The following is a 16,297-nucleotide window of genomic DNA, read 5'->3' on the forward strand; positions in this document are numbered from 1 at the left end:
AAATCACATTTATAAATAAGTATCTCAATCGATTGAGGCGGAATTTTCAAGCGAGGGTGACTTAAACTCTGCAGCTGCATGCCGAGACTAAACAAACGTGTTTTGCCAAACATTTTTTTTTTTTTAACCTGAAACCGCTATACGACTCTCCGATTGAAAATTCAACAAGCGATAATCGAGAAGATCGGAAAAAGAACGTATGCTCTTTTTTCAACAATTAATTAACTTACGAAATCTACGTAATAAAAATAATATTATATTTTTGTGTTGATATATTTTATTAATTAGATGCAAATTAAATATAAAATATAAAATTATAAAACTTGCAATAAGAATACTACAATTAATTATCAATAAGTTATTACGCTAAATTATTTTTCTTTTTCTTATATTATACAAATGCGATGATAGTATTAGTGACAAACGGGGTACACGTATTCGTGATGCGTGTTTCACAAACGATAGCCTACGCGGCCACGTAACATGATCTAGATTAACTGAATATTGCAATTGTGCATAATTGGCATTAGCATAATTTCCACAACAGTAGACGTTATGTCGCTTCAAGCAGAATGAACCTCATAGCTGTGTACATACAGGGACTTACAAATGTCCTTAATGCATGAAATCGCATGCATACCGTGATATATTTGAGGTGTGCGTATTTCATATTTAAACTATTTGCGTTATAATAATTAATGCTAATAATTAATTTATAATAATTAAATTTTTTACAATAATATTTATTTAACGAAATAAAATATTTATTGTGTTAATATTTTATTATTATATTAATATAAAATACTTAGATATGAATTAGCACAAGCCTGGAATGTACATACATATGAATTTATGAATTAAAGTATTTATAATTCTGTGTTTAATACGGATTTAGAAATTTGTTGTACTATAAACCATTTGTTTATTATTTATATTCTTGATTGGAAAAATTTGAAAAAAATAATTATTCGTGTTATTTTAAAAATTTATATAAAATTTTAAATATCTTAATAAAGATTTGTATAAAATACATAAAAAAAATTTTCTACAGTAACTGTCAAGCAATTTTTTTCGTTATCTTACAATTAAAGTAAACACGAAAGCGACTTTAAGTTCCTCATTTGACAAAAAGAATCGCGGATTGTCTCTCGGCACTATGCACGGCGCGCAAGTCACGCGCCGCTTCCCGCCGATTAACGATCGGCGAGTTTTAAGGAACTAGCGCGAAATCCTGGGGCCGAAGCCGAAGATTTCGGTCAAGCTCCTAATGACCCATTTCCAGCGGCGCATGCTCGAAACCGTATATCCGACGTTGCTTTAAGGGTAAAAACGTCGCGGCACATATCCACGCCGGGCAGATGGATGGCTTCCGCGCGCGGAATAAAGTCGAGGGTGCGGAGAGGCGGGCACGAAATCGGTAGTTCGGTCGATCGACAGAACGTCATTGTCGCGGATAGTGAAGAAGATCGACGCGCGATCAGATAGCCGTGATATCTCTTCGAAATCTCTTGAAGATCTAGGCCAAGGATGCGCTTCGCCGGTTTCGCAATAACACGTCGATCGAACGTCGCGCGTATCATAGTCAATTGTCACCGATATTCTTTCAATGTTAAAGATAATCGGCTTGATATGCGCCGGTATTCGTTCTCGAAGTTTAGAAGAGGACCCGTTGTCGAATTTCTTTCGGAAAATTGAGGAGGTCCTGGCAAGTATCTCGTACTCCTCGTGAATGCTTTCGCAGAATTTGTGAGATTGCTTGTCATCGGCAAAAAAAACCGAGAAAATCATGCCTGCATTTTATAAATCTTTAATACACATTCAGACATCGCCTTACACCACTTATACAGTACTAAATTTTTCTAAGAGCGAAAGTTGCTTACCAAATGCAGCGACACTGCAAGGTGAAGCATTTTGCCATTTGCGCAACTGTATATTTTAATCATTTCATTAAGACAGTATTCATAATTCGATCTTATATTTAGACTTAGGATCATTTTAAGTCTGATTATTTTTGATAATCTGATATCAGATTTTGATTTCAGATTAGCTTAAGACTTCATCCAGTTAATAATGAACGTATTTCAAAATCACACTTAATTAAGATGATCTTAAATATAAGTTCGGACTATATGAATACCGTCATTAAAACTTGAAAATTTCTCGTTTAATTTCTTGTAGATAATACGCGACTTCTTGCTACCTTCTTTCTCAAAAGCTCCGCAAAATATTCTCGCCCTTATACGAACTTTCGAGCCTTATTGAGCTCATTCGACAAAAAAATCCAGGAAAATCGATCGGAGCAGCGATCACGTAATTTTTTCCTATATAGAAGCGGAAACGTGAAAAGTGTTTCTTGTGAATTTTCTTGATTTAGCATGCTCTTTAACACATTTATCGTTAATATTTTTGTTATATAATTATATATAAAATCGTCGATATAAAATCGTCAGACATCATTAATGAATTTTAAAAAATTACAGTTAAGTTTAATGTATTTTAAAGCGTAAAATTTGAAAACCGCGCTGATAAAAAAACACCAGTTTAATTCTAAAATTCTTATAGCCAAACGGAGGCGCGGTTTTCACCTCTTCGAGAAACCTACGAAATGACGAAACTTAACATACGAAAATATCATGACGTCAATGGCCTCTTGTAACGATGAGCCATATTACGGCATGCAATTGTGTCATCGACTTGTGATCGTTCTGGTGATCAGTGAAAAGTTCACGCGGAATCAGAATGAGCGGAAAATGAAAAGAGTGCCACTCCAAGTTACATAATCGGCGTCCAGGATGTGGAAGTACAGGCGCGCCTGGGTCATCGTCGTCGGGCCGAGTCATCGCGAGACGTCCTCTCCAGCTGAATAAATCGCGCGCGTCGCGCCCGCGCGCCGCGTGACCTAAATAGCGTGACGCGCGCGCGTGCGCGCTCCTGAGGGTGTGTTTTCATCCCCGCTTCGTTTCCCCCGTGGCGCGCGGAGAACCCCTCTTTCTCTGTCACGCTCTTCTCCCTTTCTCGCCGTCTCGCTGTCGTCATCGTCGCCGTGGTTGCCGCCTTGCAGTGCGAAAACACGACAGCTGGCGTCGTGACACCTGCTGCAGCGCGAGAGATCGATATCCGCTCTCGTCCTTGCAAAGGTTCTCAAGGGAAAAAACCGCGCGCGAAAGGGTGACAGCGGACGCGATCATGTCCCCGTCGGAGCGGCGCCTCCTGTGACCTCCTCTCGACAGATCCATCCTGTCGCGGACCGTCGTGGGTGATGTAGCGCGCCGCAGAGAGAAACATCCTTCAGGGATCCAGTGAGTATCCGCGGCTGCGTCTTCTCTCCCGGAGGCTACTCCTCCCCGACACACAGACTCGCCGAGGCTTCGTCGTGCGATCGTTTCCGCTTTACGCGTCTCGTCGGCTCGGCGAAGGATGTCTGGATTTTGTTTTCTCGGTGTGTAATTTTAATGAGAAAAATGTGCGCAACTCGCAACGCGCGCGCGCGCGCGCAAAACTGCGCGTCGAGATATCTTTGGGAGTTAGCGGATGAATAACGAAGTGATATGTGCGTTGCAAACTGAGAACATTGATCTCCCGGTTTTCATATCTTCCTTTCGTGCAATGCAAAAAAGACTAACTGCAAATACCTATATAATTTTTTGCAAATTCTCCGTTTCACACGTATAGCCGCCTCGCGCGTCGTCAATCAAAAATTTGTGAAACAATTAAGTGTGCAAAGATAAAAAGTGCATGTTCCATATCCTCGACATCCTCGTCGAAAGTACGTGCGAATGGGCGGAATTCGAAGAGGCGTCAGGTGTCATTTGTCGAGATACTCGCCAATTTCCGCCGGTCATCGATTCCGGCCGTTGAGGGGTTAACGCACCGACGGATGCATCGCTTTTAACGAGAAGAGATAGTCTGTCGCAGTAAAAAGCTCCGATATCGCGTTGATACGGTTTCTCAGTCGGCGCGACACGACGGCGGCGCGGCGCTTCCGTTCGCCGTGTTTATATACGCGCTCGCGACACTTGTTTACGTTTCTTCTGCGCACGTGAGCGCGGTATCGATCTCGGATGGGGACCTCCGAGAAGAGATCCCTTCAATGAATTTAACGGATGTGCGGCGGACCGCGAGGAAGAAAGGATATGTTAAGACCTTCGACGCGAAATTCCGTATAACGTACAAATACGCGGTTTTATCGAGCGTCTAACAGCGCGGCGGAATCGTTAAAAATGATAAAAGCGCGTTAAAGATATACTCGCGAGTTATTTTTACGGCTCTTATCGAGATATCTTTCGCGAACGGGCGACGCGCGGATATAAAAACATAATGTCACGTAGCTGTAATAATTGCATGACGCGGGCAATAATAACGTTTTGACAAGTACGACACAAATTTTATCTTGGTGCATCAGACAGGTGGCCGCCACGGATATTTTAAAGTAATCGAGGGATCAGTACCTATATACCTGTATGTGGGCCTTTTGTTCGTAAAGAGGAAATGAAGGAAAGCGTTATGGCTGCGTGAGATCATTTTTGGCTGGCAACAGTTCGGATCGTGCTTACGGAAGTAATCTGAGATTTGCTATCAAAGAAAGCTTCATGAGCTGCTGCCCTTTCATGTGAGTATCACGTATCTTGTTTATTTTTTTTTGTGTGTGCGATAAATTTTCACGAACGTGATATAATTACATATAACTGATTTATATTTTTAAATTATACAAGTATTATATATGTATATAATATCTTATTATTTTAAAAGTATTATATTATTTTTAATTTAAAAAAATTATACATGTACACATAAATTTTTTTAACTAGATTTTGCGTCGATAGAAAAATAATAATTTCAAAAGATTAGCAACTTTTCAGTAAAGCATTTTTAGTAAAGTAAAAATGAATTTTGGAAATTAGAACTGATTAGAACATTGCAATCCTGGTATAATATAAATTTAATTCCTTATCAGAATTGCGACATTTTTTAAGTAAATGAGCTACAAATATATCGTTTTTCTACAAAAGTATTAGTCTTCTTAGAATCGATTTCCTTTTGTTTATTTCAAAAATGCTAATTTTTTACTTGTGTCACTTACGGCGACGCAACGATATGTATATATATTTACATTCTTTTTTTAAATATATATTTGTTTCTTTTTTAATAAGACCAGAAGTGAGAATGTTGAGTCGTAAAAAGGTGTCGCCAAAATGAAAATTTTCAAATGCATCTTTTTCTTCCAAATAAATTCCACTGACAAGTGTATAACAAAAGAATCGAAGATAATTTCAAAATTCTACGTTATGAATCTCTCTACGATTAATAATCTAACGTCGAGTTTTCGAAAGATCGTTTGCATGCAACTCCACGCACAGCACGCACACACGCGCCGTGACGCATATAAATACGTACCAATGCGCGCGTGAATCCGCACCGCCACAAGTACAAGCGCAAACACGCCGGTCGCTGCACCTTTCGGAACGACTACGCAGTGGAGAGTTCACGGGTTTACACGGCCGTGCACGCGCGTGTTTCTTTATGCGCGATACACGGCGCATTGCCCATCTCTCCCACGCTCTCCTCCGCGATTCGGCTCCTCGCGCTCGCCGCCACTCACCGCTCTCCGCTGTCCCTCTCGCACTCGCCGGCGCCACGGTATATCGCGACCGATTCCCCCCCAGGACCGTACGCCGCCACCGAAGAACTCGCTTCAAATTTGTGTCCTTCCGGTAAATTGAAATTTTGTTTATTCCTACGTAAATTAACTTTAATCTCGGTTTACTTTCCTTTCTATCTCTTTTTAGTACTCATGAAAATTAAAATTAATAATTACAATTAGAAATGAATCATTATACAAATATCTTTCCGTGGCTGCTCGTGTAATTCAGAACACGCACTTCCTAGTTAAAGCAAGAAATCTTCAGTCAAGCATTACTTTCGTTTTATTTCGCTGTCGTGCTTTCGAACTTTGATTATTTTACAACGTAACGACATTAAGTGACCTTGTTAAGATTGGGAGTAATAATCCATAATCCTAGACAATTTGAATTACTCTGAAAAATAGAAGTAAGCAGTACTCCGAAACAACTAATGTCCAATCAATGTAGATTAAAAGTCATTGGCAAGGACGACGAAGTTGCGACATAGGTGTAGAAGCTACATCGAAAATCCGTGCTCGCGGGCACCCCCGCGCGTGCCACGGCGATGCCGGGTGGCCAGCCGCGGGCGACGAACGCGGCGCGCAGCTGTAGCACGCACGAACGTGCACGAGTCCGCTGCTCGCTGCGCTCTGCAGCTGATGCGGCTCGCTGGCTGCGCCACCCGCCGTCGTCGTCCCGCGCGCGTCCGTCTGTGTTTTGTTTGGGAAAGAAAATGCGCCGCGTCGGGATACGACGATTTCGACGTCGTGTCCCCGTTGATCCCGCCGTCGATCTCGCGATCGCGGGCGACCGTGTGTGAGTGCGCGACGAGACCTCGAGCCTCCCCTCCGGGCGGCCGACCGGTGCTCCCGGAAGAAAATTCGCCAGAGGAGATCCCCCTCCCTCGAGGGAAACCGTCGCCGAGAGACCGTCAGCAGCAGTCCGCGGCGCGATGCGGCGCGCGGAATTCGATGTCGCGTGCGTGAATCCGCTCCGTCCGGACGTGATGAGACGTGAGGAGCGGAGGTAGACAAAGGGCCGACGGGCCGAAAGGACACACACACACACGCGCGCGCGGGGCTCGCTCTTCGTAACCGCCGCGGACGGACCCCCCTGTGGGCTGCGATCATCGAGCAGTCACCGAGCGTCACCGGGCGCATATTTTATTTATATGCATCCGCGAGACATGCGGCCGTAGGAGACGTCGCACGCACGGACTCACGGACGGACTGACGGACGGACGATCTTCGAGGGCACCTCGTCCGCGAGGAATTCGGAATCGATCCAGCGCAACGCGCTCGGGGTTGTCCGTCGCAATTCGACGACGCGGTTGCGTTTTCCACCGTGAATCATCTGTCTCTCTCTCTCTCTCTCTCTCCTGCGTTCGGCAACAGCGAGGGTGACGCGTTAGCGCGACATGCACCGTGATCGTTGGATATCTCAAGATTCCCGAGGAAACTCGAGTGACAGGGCCGCGTGCGTTGACGTGCGGATGGTGGAGCGGTACTTTAGATAGAGCGGCGACCAGAATATATAGCCATTATGGAAGCGTTGCGTTTAGCCATACAGTGAGTGCTCCTTTTTTTTCGGCAGATGCATCCCCATTGATAAATTGTTTTGGTCACGCTTTTACGCAAGAAGCAATTGATCGAATTGACATTGAGAGTCTATGTCTACATAGCTGTCCATGTATTTTTTGTTTTAGCATATTTCTGGCAAAAGTGTGTCAAAATTTTGATTACAGAATGTAATTTTTATGCGTATTGTTGATCTTAATAATTGTAAATTGGAACGTAAAATTTCTTACAGAAACTTTACACAAATCTACAAAGGAGTTATTTTTAAACAACTCATCCTCTAATGATTATATGTGAATTATATAATTTTAATTTATCTTCTCATCTAAATTACATAATTTCCACGTATGTTATGTATATTGTATTTATATACAATGTTATTTTTTAATATTTAATCATGTTGTTAATTATGTTGACTTTAATTTGACTTCAATTTTTCTCATTTCTTTTAGGACGCGGCTTGGGGAGAGGATGGTCAGCATGAGCTCCATGCTCGTAGAGACAGTCAGTATAAATTATGAAGATTTTAATGAAAGTTTTTTAACGTGTGGCACTTGTCTCTGCGTTTACGATGGCAGCGAGCATACACCTAAATTACTACCATGCTCACACACGGTACGATTTACGTATAGGATAAAATGTAATTTACATGTACATTGCATATATCATATATATATCTTGATCTTGTATCTTCTTTTTATAGGTATGTTTACATTGTTTAACAAGAATTGCCGCGTCTCAAACACGAGAGACAGGAGCGTTTAGATGTCCCATTTGTAGAGAATTAATAACTATTCCTCGTGGAGGGGTACCCGCACTGCCTCCGAGTTTTCTCGTAAACCAACTGCTTGACCTTATGTCTCGGCAAAGACGAGAGGTACGTTTGAGAACGCAGAACTGTCACTTAATGCAGATCAATTTCTCCCTCGAATAGCCTCAATATCGTTATATCTATTTACTTGCAGGTCATCCCAAAGTGTTCAGTTCATATAAATCAGGAATTATTATTTTGTGAAACATGTGATACAGTGTTCTGTACAGTGTGTACTGGTGGGACACATGCGGGAACGTCACCTGGATGCACAGAACACACAATTATCCCCTTTAGTATTGCGATAAAAAGAATGTCCGAAATATTGCTTTATAAAGCCAACGAGTGTATATCCAAGGTGAAAATTAGTTTTTCTTTTTAAGCTTTAAGCAATTTAAGCCTCATATTAACAAGCAGATATATTTTTTTAATGTGCTTTATTTTTATTTCTTTTTTATTATATACTTGTTTCGTTTTTATATGGTTTATATGTCTTGTTGCAAATGCATATCTAATTCTTACTATAGCCAAAATATCATTTAAAATAGAAGCATGTCACTTATATTTTACAATTTTTTTTTTTATAAAGATGTGTCTCAATTTTTATAATAGTAGTCGTAGTATTTTTGTAGTGTTTAATTTTTATATGTGTTATACTTGCATATTAAGTACAAATTAAGCTGTGAGAATTATTAAATTGTAATACGAGATGTAGCTCGATCCTTACTGAGTTAAGAGTTACGTTTTTTAGTTAACACAGGCACAGGATTCTGTGAGCACGGAACTGCAACGTTTGGAAGCCTCTACGGAAAAATGTTTGAGCGCGGTAGACACGGAATTCGCCGTGATTATCGCAAAGATAGAGAAACGTCGAACGGAATTGCAAGCTGCCGTAACCGCTGCCGCTCGTGACAAGAAACACGTACTTGAGGAACAACATTCTCTTATTGAGGCGGAGAAAACCAAAGTCGAGAGAGAATGCGAAGGATTACAATATCAGGTAGAGGGTAATAAAAAATATATTGATATATAATGTTACCTCTCTCGCGCGTATCATTTTACACAGTGAGATTTAATCTTACAGGTCGAGGTTCGGAATATTACTCAACGTATTAACAGCCTGTCAGATCAGCTCGATGCGGCGACCGCTCTCAGCGAACCCAAGGAGAATGCCTTTATCACATTCGAGTTTAATCATAACGACGCTCTCTCCCAATTAGAGCAAGCACTGGGTAATTTGGGACGAGTACGTTCTAGTACAACATTACCAGGTATCTTAAAGATTAATAATATAATAAAGTATTCGCTTTAAAAAGTATTACTCATTTATTATAACACTTTATGAAAAAATATATAATAAAATATTTTTATTATAATATATAATACATTAAATTTTATTATAGTAAAATAATTATATTATAATATATAATATTACTCTTATTTATTATAATATATCTTTTTTTCTAATGTTATAATCCAGCGTCATGGTTTATTACGACGTATTTTCTACATCTATGCCTTTTACGTTTGTTTCAGGCTTGTGCCGTGCCAGATTGAAAGACCTAGCAATAGTAAAGCTGCAAACAATCGTCATAGTCGAAACGGTAGATTATCACGGTCACCCTCGGAATATCGGCGGTGATCTTGTCAGCGCCGAATTGACGCTCGCAGATAACATACACGCGGAAAATCAGAACGCTCCCATCGAGACGGAGGTGAAAGATCTGGAGAATGGAACTTACGAAATTTACTTCCGGCCACCGACTGCAAGTCGATACGTCCTGAAGGTGTCGGTGTTCGATCGTCCTATAAAAGATTATCCGCTATTTTTCGACGCGACCGAGCACAATGAACCTCTTAAAATATATGGAAGACGCGGTAATGGGAAAGACGAGTTTCACCAGCCGGTTTCGGTCGCGGTGGACGACGAAGGGATGATCTATATTTTGGATACTGGAAATTCTCGTATTAAGGTTTGTGTTTGACAAACAATATGAAGAATGCAATATTTGCACGCAGCAAAATTACTTAATTCTTTTCGTATTTTGTTTCAGGTGCTCAGTTGTGATTTGGAGTTTCAGAGGCACATAAACAATGAAGGCTTAGAGGGTCGCAGTTGCACGGGAATAGATATTTCTCAACAAGGTCTCGTAATTGTAAATTGGCGGACGCGAAAGATTACGGAAATGACTTCGTTGGGTGACACAATCAGGTCTTTCACGCACAACGCGTTTCAAGTAAGTAATTATTATTGCAAAAAAGTCTGAAATATTTTACTGAAATGTTTCTTATTTACGACGTTGTTCCTTTCGTTCTCCAGGAACCCATAGACATTGCGGTGGACAAGAGCTACGGGCACATACTTGTCGCTGACAACGGTCAAAGCTGTGTATTCGTATTCGACTCAGACGGCAAGATACTGTTCCAGGTTAATTTTTCTTTTACGTAAATTTATTAACTTTCACTGCAAGTTGCGTCGTATATGGTCCTCGCATAATCATCACGAAACGGTTAACAGGTTGGTAAAAGAAGCACGTTCAAGCTAATCAGTTCTGTGACTGTCGGTCCGGCCGGTGAGATTTTAGTTGCCGACAGCAGAATTCAGGTGTTTTCCGCGAAGGGAGATTTCTCCGAGGAAATATATCCTGAAGGCAAAGGTAAGTTCGTAGCATATAGCTACATATATTTGTTTGAAATATCGTTAGACTGAAAATTGATTCAAGAAATACGTAATCGTTACATATACAATAATAGGAAATATATATCTCGTCGCGCGATGAAGATAAACATCTCAGCATATTGTTATTTATCTGTACAACAGGAAAAGGTGTCTACGGAGGAATAGCCGTAGATGCGGACGGCAAAGTAATCGGTACCCGTACGGACAAGGGGCGTAGCATAATACACGTACTGCAGTTAGGCGGAGGTAATGTCTTAACCGAAATCGACTCGCACAGCTCGAAATTGCGACGTCCCTCGGGCATAGCCGTGCTGCCAGATAATCACCTAGTGGTGGTAGACTTGGGCAATGATTGTATAAAAAAATACAGGTACTGGTAGAACGTCGTTGTTTGTTTAAGCATGAAAATTCAAATCGCGAGGGGGAAAGAAAACGCCCATTGCGAAGGTACCAAAAGTCAGTCTAATTTAGAATTTATTTATTCAGGTTTTTGTGGAACTTGTAACATCACATATTACGAATGTAATGCCTATGTTTTTATAAATTTTTATATATAGTTTATAAATTAGTATAAGACATGAAGATGAAATAGTAATGTCAAAGATAAACTTGACATTACTATTTTATTTTAACTTCGGTTTGCAATATACATCACCGTATTACAATTTATATTTTGTCCCTTTACCTGTAAAATTTATTTAATTTCTTTTGTGTTCAATGTTGCTTTCCCCCGTTTTCTGCATATCTGTGAAACTACAAAGTTCTCACCATTCATAAAACAAAGTCACTTGAAATGCTCAGTACTTATCGTATGTATATTTTTTTGTATTTGATAATTTTTTTAAGTCATCGCGATTAATATTTAATCGTCTGAATGCATAAAACAATTCTGTTGTTGATCTAGATACATCGGTGAATGATAATTCTTTCCTTTTTATCCATGTGCTTGAAAGTTATTTATCTTATTCCAAAACTACAACGAATCTGGATGCCACAGAATGTTCAATTGAAAAATTATCACTGTCTTTTTATTAATGAATCTATAAGAAACTGTATTTTTCTTGTTAACAAGTTTTTTTTCAAAATTTTTTAAATATCTGGATTTATCCAAATGTTTCTGATTTGTTGTACAAGCACAAACTTGTCTAAGATAAAATTGAATTGAAGTTACAAAAATGTTTATTCTATGAAAAATAAAACAATAATTAATAAAAATAAAATTAAAGAAGTAAATCTCTATCATTTTAGATAAAAAAAACCAACAATTCGAATGTAATAGGCTAATGAATCAGCGCGGTAATTATTGCGCAAACAAAAAAAACCGTTTTCAATTAATATTCACAATCAACCGATTTAATGCTTAAAGAGATTTCTCAACTGCTGTAGTATATTCTCACAAGATTAGATTTTTTCTTAAGCTAACGTATTATAAATTTGTTAATTATAAAAAAGGTTGCATTGTGGCATTAGACTATCAATATAATCTGAACAACTTCTAGTCTTGATTTCTTTCAACAAGGAGAGTATTATTATTCGCGGGTGTATAATATTATAGAAGTATTATATATACATACACTGCCGTTTCATATTATTTCACATCCCTGTCATGACAGAATATAGAGCTTTGCATTACGTAAAATCAATCAATATGATTGCTTGAATATCATATTATTGAGATAAAAAAAATTCATTGAACTATGAGCATTTTCATTAAAGTCATGAAAACATTTTTCTTAAACTTGATATTTTTTAATTGCTTCACATTTTATATTTTAATGTATATGTCACATTTCTTACTATATTTATTAATCGATGCTCTTTGTAATATGGAAAGCCTATTTTTTATTTTTTTTTATTTTCTCTTTGTTATTTTACTTTCAAACATTGTAGCATTTATTGCCCGCAAACGTTTCTTGTGTTCCTAATAAACAAGAAATTCGGGTTACCCACTTTGGCACTTCGTGATTTTTTTAATTAACTTAAAATTAAAAAACGTAAATTATGATTAGTGTAAGATAGCTATGCAAATAGTTAGAAATATGATAAGAATTGTACATATATTTTTTCAGTATTATCATACATTTTGATAGAATTGGCTACATGATTTGTTTATATGTCTAGAAATATTTTCTAAATTTCGTGAAAGACATGATATTGATTCTCTCGACAATGACGCGCTTTTTTGGAGGCCTATAGTGTCATTCGTCATAACTGAATTTGTTATTGAAAAGACAATCCCTTTTTATAAATTTCACCGTGCGAACAACTTCATTCTTGAGACATTGTTGAGACACAACATTGTTTAAGTTGCTTTAAAATGTAATTTAAATTACGAAGGACCGGCGTGAAAATTTAAGCAGCAGGATTTATTGCGCGATTACTTTTTACGTACATCCGGAAATATTTAACGCCCGTCTGAAGACTTTACAATAATGAGGTGTTAGCTAAATATCATCATGATGCATATCTACTTATTCTTCGATACTTACTTTCTTGACACTGAGAGTGATAAACTTACATACGTACGGCTTACAGTCTCTATTTCTTTAAAGCAGGAGAATATTTTTTCACGTAACATACTTATATCTACATAGAATGCAATTCTTAAAATAGTTAGCCTTAACATTTTTATGCCATTTTATCTTTTACGTGATTTATAGACGAGTTGCATTTTTTTCTTTTTTTTTTTTTTTTTAGAATCGTTTGCCATGTTAACATCGACAAATCCTAATCAAATCCCTGCATCGTGAAAATCTTTCTCAAGTGGTGTCTACGAAGAGACTAGGGCTTAAGATTTAAGAAAATTGATCAATTACAGTCAATTATTCTTCTCACAATTCGACTGCGATTGGATAATTTCTTAAATCTTAAGCCTTAAAATTTCATTGTAGACACCACTTTAGAACGTGCATAGCTATGTTGAATACAATATGTAATTTAAATTCCATGAAAATGAATAATAATGAGTTTTGCGATTTGTATTTTTGCAGCGAGTGCAAAAATCTTTCAGTAGCTTCCTATTTTTCCGGACTGTATCGTAGAGATACGACATTCCTTGCGAACTGCTTTGCAGAGTGATCTATCGTAGGCTACATTTAATATAAACTGTCGCATATTGCTTGTATGTATGTACGAATACGAGTCACTATAAAACGCATTATCACGTTAGTCCTTAGCGAAAAGCATAACAGTGCCTTTATTGAGAAGATGCCACCGTACGGTTTATATCTTATGACGATTGATATATGTATTGATATATGTATATCTTTTGTTCAAATCGATCCGTGTGCGCTTAACACTTTGATCGTTACAAATCGTATTTACATTTTCTTGGGAATCATGAACATTTGGATAAAAATGAGTGGAGATGCATCAGAGTGCTGATATAAAAATTCTTGAAAATTTCTGACGAAAACTCATTGATCGTTTCACGATCACATCCTAACGGATATTTGCTAATCACACATCGTTTTCTGTACTTTCATTGAATTCGACTATTATCTAGTGCCATTATAAGAGAGAAAAAGAAGGTGAATTGTGTGATTTAGGCCAATAAACGAGCAAAAAATTTTTTGTATAAGTTAATATATTTCAAATTTAACAAAAATATCGCGAATGTTTGTTAAATTTGAAATATATTAACTTGTATCAACAACCAAAAAAATTTTTTGCTCGTTTATTGGCCTAAATCAATTCACCTATCTTAAAAATAGCGAGAAAAAGAAGGATAAAAAAACATTTTCTATCATTATCTATATGAATTATATATATGAATGATGAATACTGATGAGAACTAAATGAAAGAAATCAAGATATTCCTAAGTCACAAAAAATTCTGTGATTCCTAGCGAAAAATGTGTTCACGTATGTACGTGCGACGTAACGTGTCGAAGTGTTAAAATGGAAATGGAATTGTGCAGATCGAGAATCAAATCAGAACTTTCGTCGCAGTGATCTGTATCGATTACGCAACTATGTATAGACCTGTACTCCGAACTTTCTGGTCTTATTTGTTGTTCGACATGTATCTAGAGTCATCGAGAACGCATTGATTGTAACGTGAAGGTGTGTCATTTTTTTTTTGTTCAAAGTCTGATCCTAAAAGCTAAGCCTGATTTTTATATATGTATATTGTATACGTCAACGTCCTATTGTTGCCTAAGTGTCTACCATAAGTAGCATACCAATCGACGCGATATTCTTTTTTCCCCCCTTTTTTTTCTTTACAATACGAATCGTTCAGCCCATTCGAAACACCATATGCAAACTCAGACTGATATATATTTCTTGTTTGTATTTTTTGATATTGTTTAATCTAGTCATACGTCAGCTATAACTGTAACACTTATATATCATGACTCCATCATGCTGTAACATAAAATACATTGTAAATAAATATGTAAGCTTGATTCACCGAGTGGTTTTAATTAAACGAACGCTCGCGATATTTATTTCCCTGCCAAGCTAATGAAATCCAGCATCACACGATTTTTAAATGCCTAGCTGTAAATTGTTGAATATTTAATTATTTTATTATTTAAGCATATTGTTACAATCGAAATAATAAATAATAAAATTGTAGGAATTAAAGAGAGGTATTTCATTTCTTGTTTAAAAATGATGTTGAACCGCGATATATTTCAAATTACAAATCTTTCCAAGTCTTAAGGATGACTTCGACCAATCGAAGTGATTTAAATCGGCGATTAACTTGTCAAATAATATCTAATAATTTGTTAGCGTGAATAAAATTAATTTTTCTTGTTTGAAAGAGATTAGAAATCAAGGACAGCGAATTGTATAGAAATGTCGCGAGCAATTCAAATCAGTGAAATTAATCGGCGATTAGGTAAGTTAATTGGAGTTTGGCCGAAGTGTGTGTGTGTGTGTGTGTGTGTGTGTGTGTGACCGTAATCGTCACGCTACGCCACGCTACGCGCCGTCTTAAAAAGACTGCTCCGAGTATCACGCGGCCGCAAGGTGCCCGGCTAGGCGCGTAGGAGCCTGACGTCCCTGAGCGCGCGAGAGAGACGGGCGGTTTCGCGGGCGAGGGAGCGAGACGGCGATAGGACGCTAGCTACCACACTCGCCACGGTGCTGGCCGCTACGGTGGTAGTGAATGGAACGCGGTGTGCCGCACGTCCTCGCGTAGTACAACGCTCCGCGGGCGCCGCGCCACCAATGGCCAGCGAGTACGGGCGGTCACGTGACGCGCGTGCCGAGCCAGCACTCAGCAGCAAGCAGCAGTAGAACATTGCAAATGACAAGACGCGTAGGGCATTGTCGTCGCGCCGCCGTTGCCGCCGTCGCCGTCGCCGTCGCCGTCGACCTGTCGCTCGGGTGTACCTCCGGCCGTCGCGCGGAAAATCCACCCTCCCGGTGGTAGCGCTTAAGCGCACGAGTGCCTCCACGTCGGGACGCGCCAGGCGTCCCTCGAGCCAGCCCGTAGTCGTAATCGGTTGCGCGCGCGACTCGTCAGGAGCTCCCGCGCCCTGAGAGAAAGAGCGGCCGCCAGCCAAGGAGGAAGCCGCCAGGTGCGCGTCCGCTTCGGTCCGCGCGCGCGGATCCGCGAATCGCCACCGTCGTCGCCGTCGCCGTCGTCGCCGAC

The 16,297-nt window shown here is 39.3% G+C and overlaps 1 protein-coding gene across 3 annotated transcripts; it reads left to right on the forward strand.

Annotated features, from left to right (window-relative positions):
• The first annotated feature begins 1,367 nt into the window (after nt 1-1,367).
• LOC105459355 (tripartite motif-containing protein 2-like) lies at nt 1,368-15,102 on the forward strand. Of its 3 annotated transcripts, XM_011705316.1 has the most exons (13): nt 1,368-1,705; nt 2,563-3,299; nt 4,403-4,609; nt 7,651-7,813; nt 7,902-8,075; nt 8,164-8,367; nt 8,761-9,009; nt 9,094-9,280; nt 9,546-9,982; nt 10,064-10,246; nt 10,330-10,437; nt 10,528-10,666; nt 10,831-15,102. In XM_011705316.1, the coding sequence occupies exons 3-13, from the start codon at nt 4,590-4,592 to the stop codon at nt 11,067-11,069; spliced, it is 2,103 nt and encodes a 700-aa protein (XP_011703618.1). In that variant the 5' UTR covers nt 1,368-1,705; nt 2,563-3,299; nt 4,403-4,589; the 3' UTR covers nt 11,070-15,102. The 3 variants fall into 3 exon arrangements, with proteins under 3 accessions (XP_011703618.1, XP_011703609.1, XP_011703626.1); XM_011705307.1 differs by lacking the exons at nt 1,368-1,705; nt 2,563-3,299; nt 4,403-4,609 and adding an exon at nt 6,988-7,189; XM_011705324.1 differs by lacking the exons at nt 1,368-1,705; nt 2,563-3,299; nt 4,403-4,609 and adding an exon at nt 6,988-7,189 and having other exon boundaries at nt 8,770-9,009.
• Nucleotides 15,103-16,297: the final 1,195 nt, after the last annotated feature.

Source organism: Wasmannia auropunctata, unplaced genomic scaffold (assembly GCF_000956235.1).
Source record: "Wasmannia auropunctata unplaced genomic scaffold, wasmannia.A_1.0 LD336101.1, whole genome shotgun sequence".
Classification (NCBI taxonomy): Eukaryota; Metazoa; Arthropoda; class Insecta; order Hymenoptera; family Formicidae; genus Wasmannia; species Wasmannia auropunctata.

Coding starts and splice junctions, on each gene's coding strand:
- LOC105459355 (XM_011705307.1), top strand. CDS start 7,164: ATGGAAGCGTTGCGTTTAGCCATACA. Junction 7,190..7,650: donor GCGTTGCGTTTAGCCATACA/GTGAGTGCTCCT, acceptor CATTTCTTTTAG/GACGCGGCTTGGGGAGAGGA. Junction 9,281..9,545: donor TTCTAGTACAACATTACCAG/GTATCTTAAAGA, acceptor CGTTTGTTTCAG/GCTTGTGCCGTGCCAGATTG.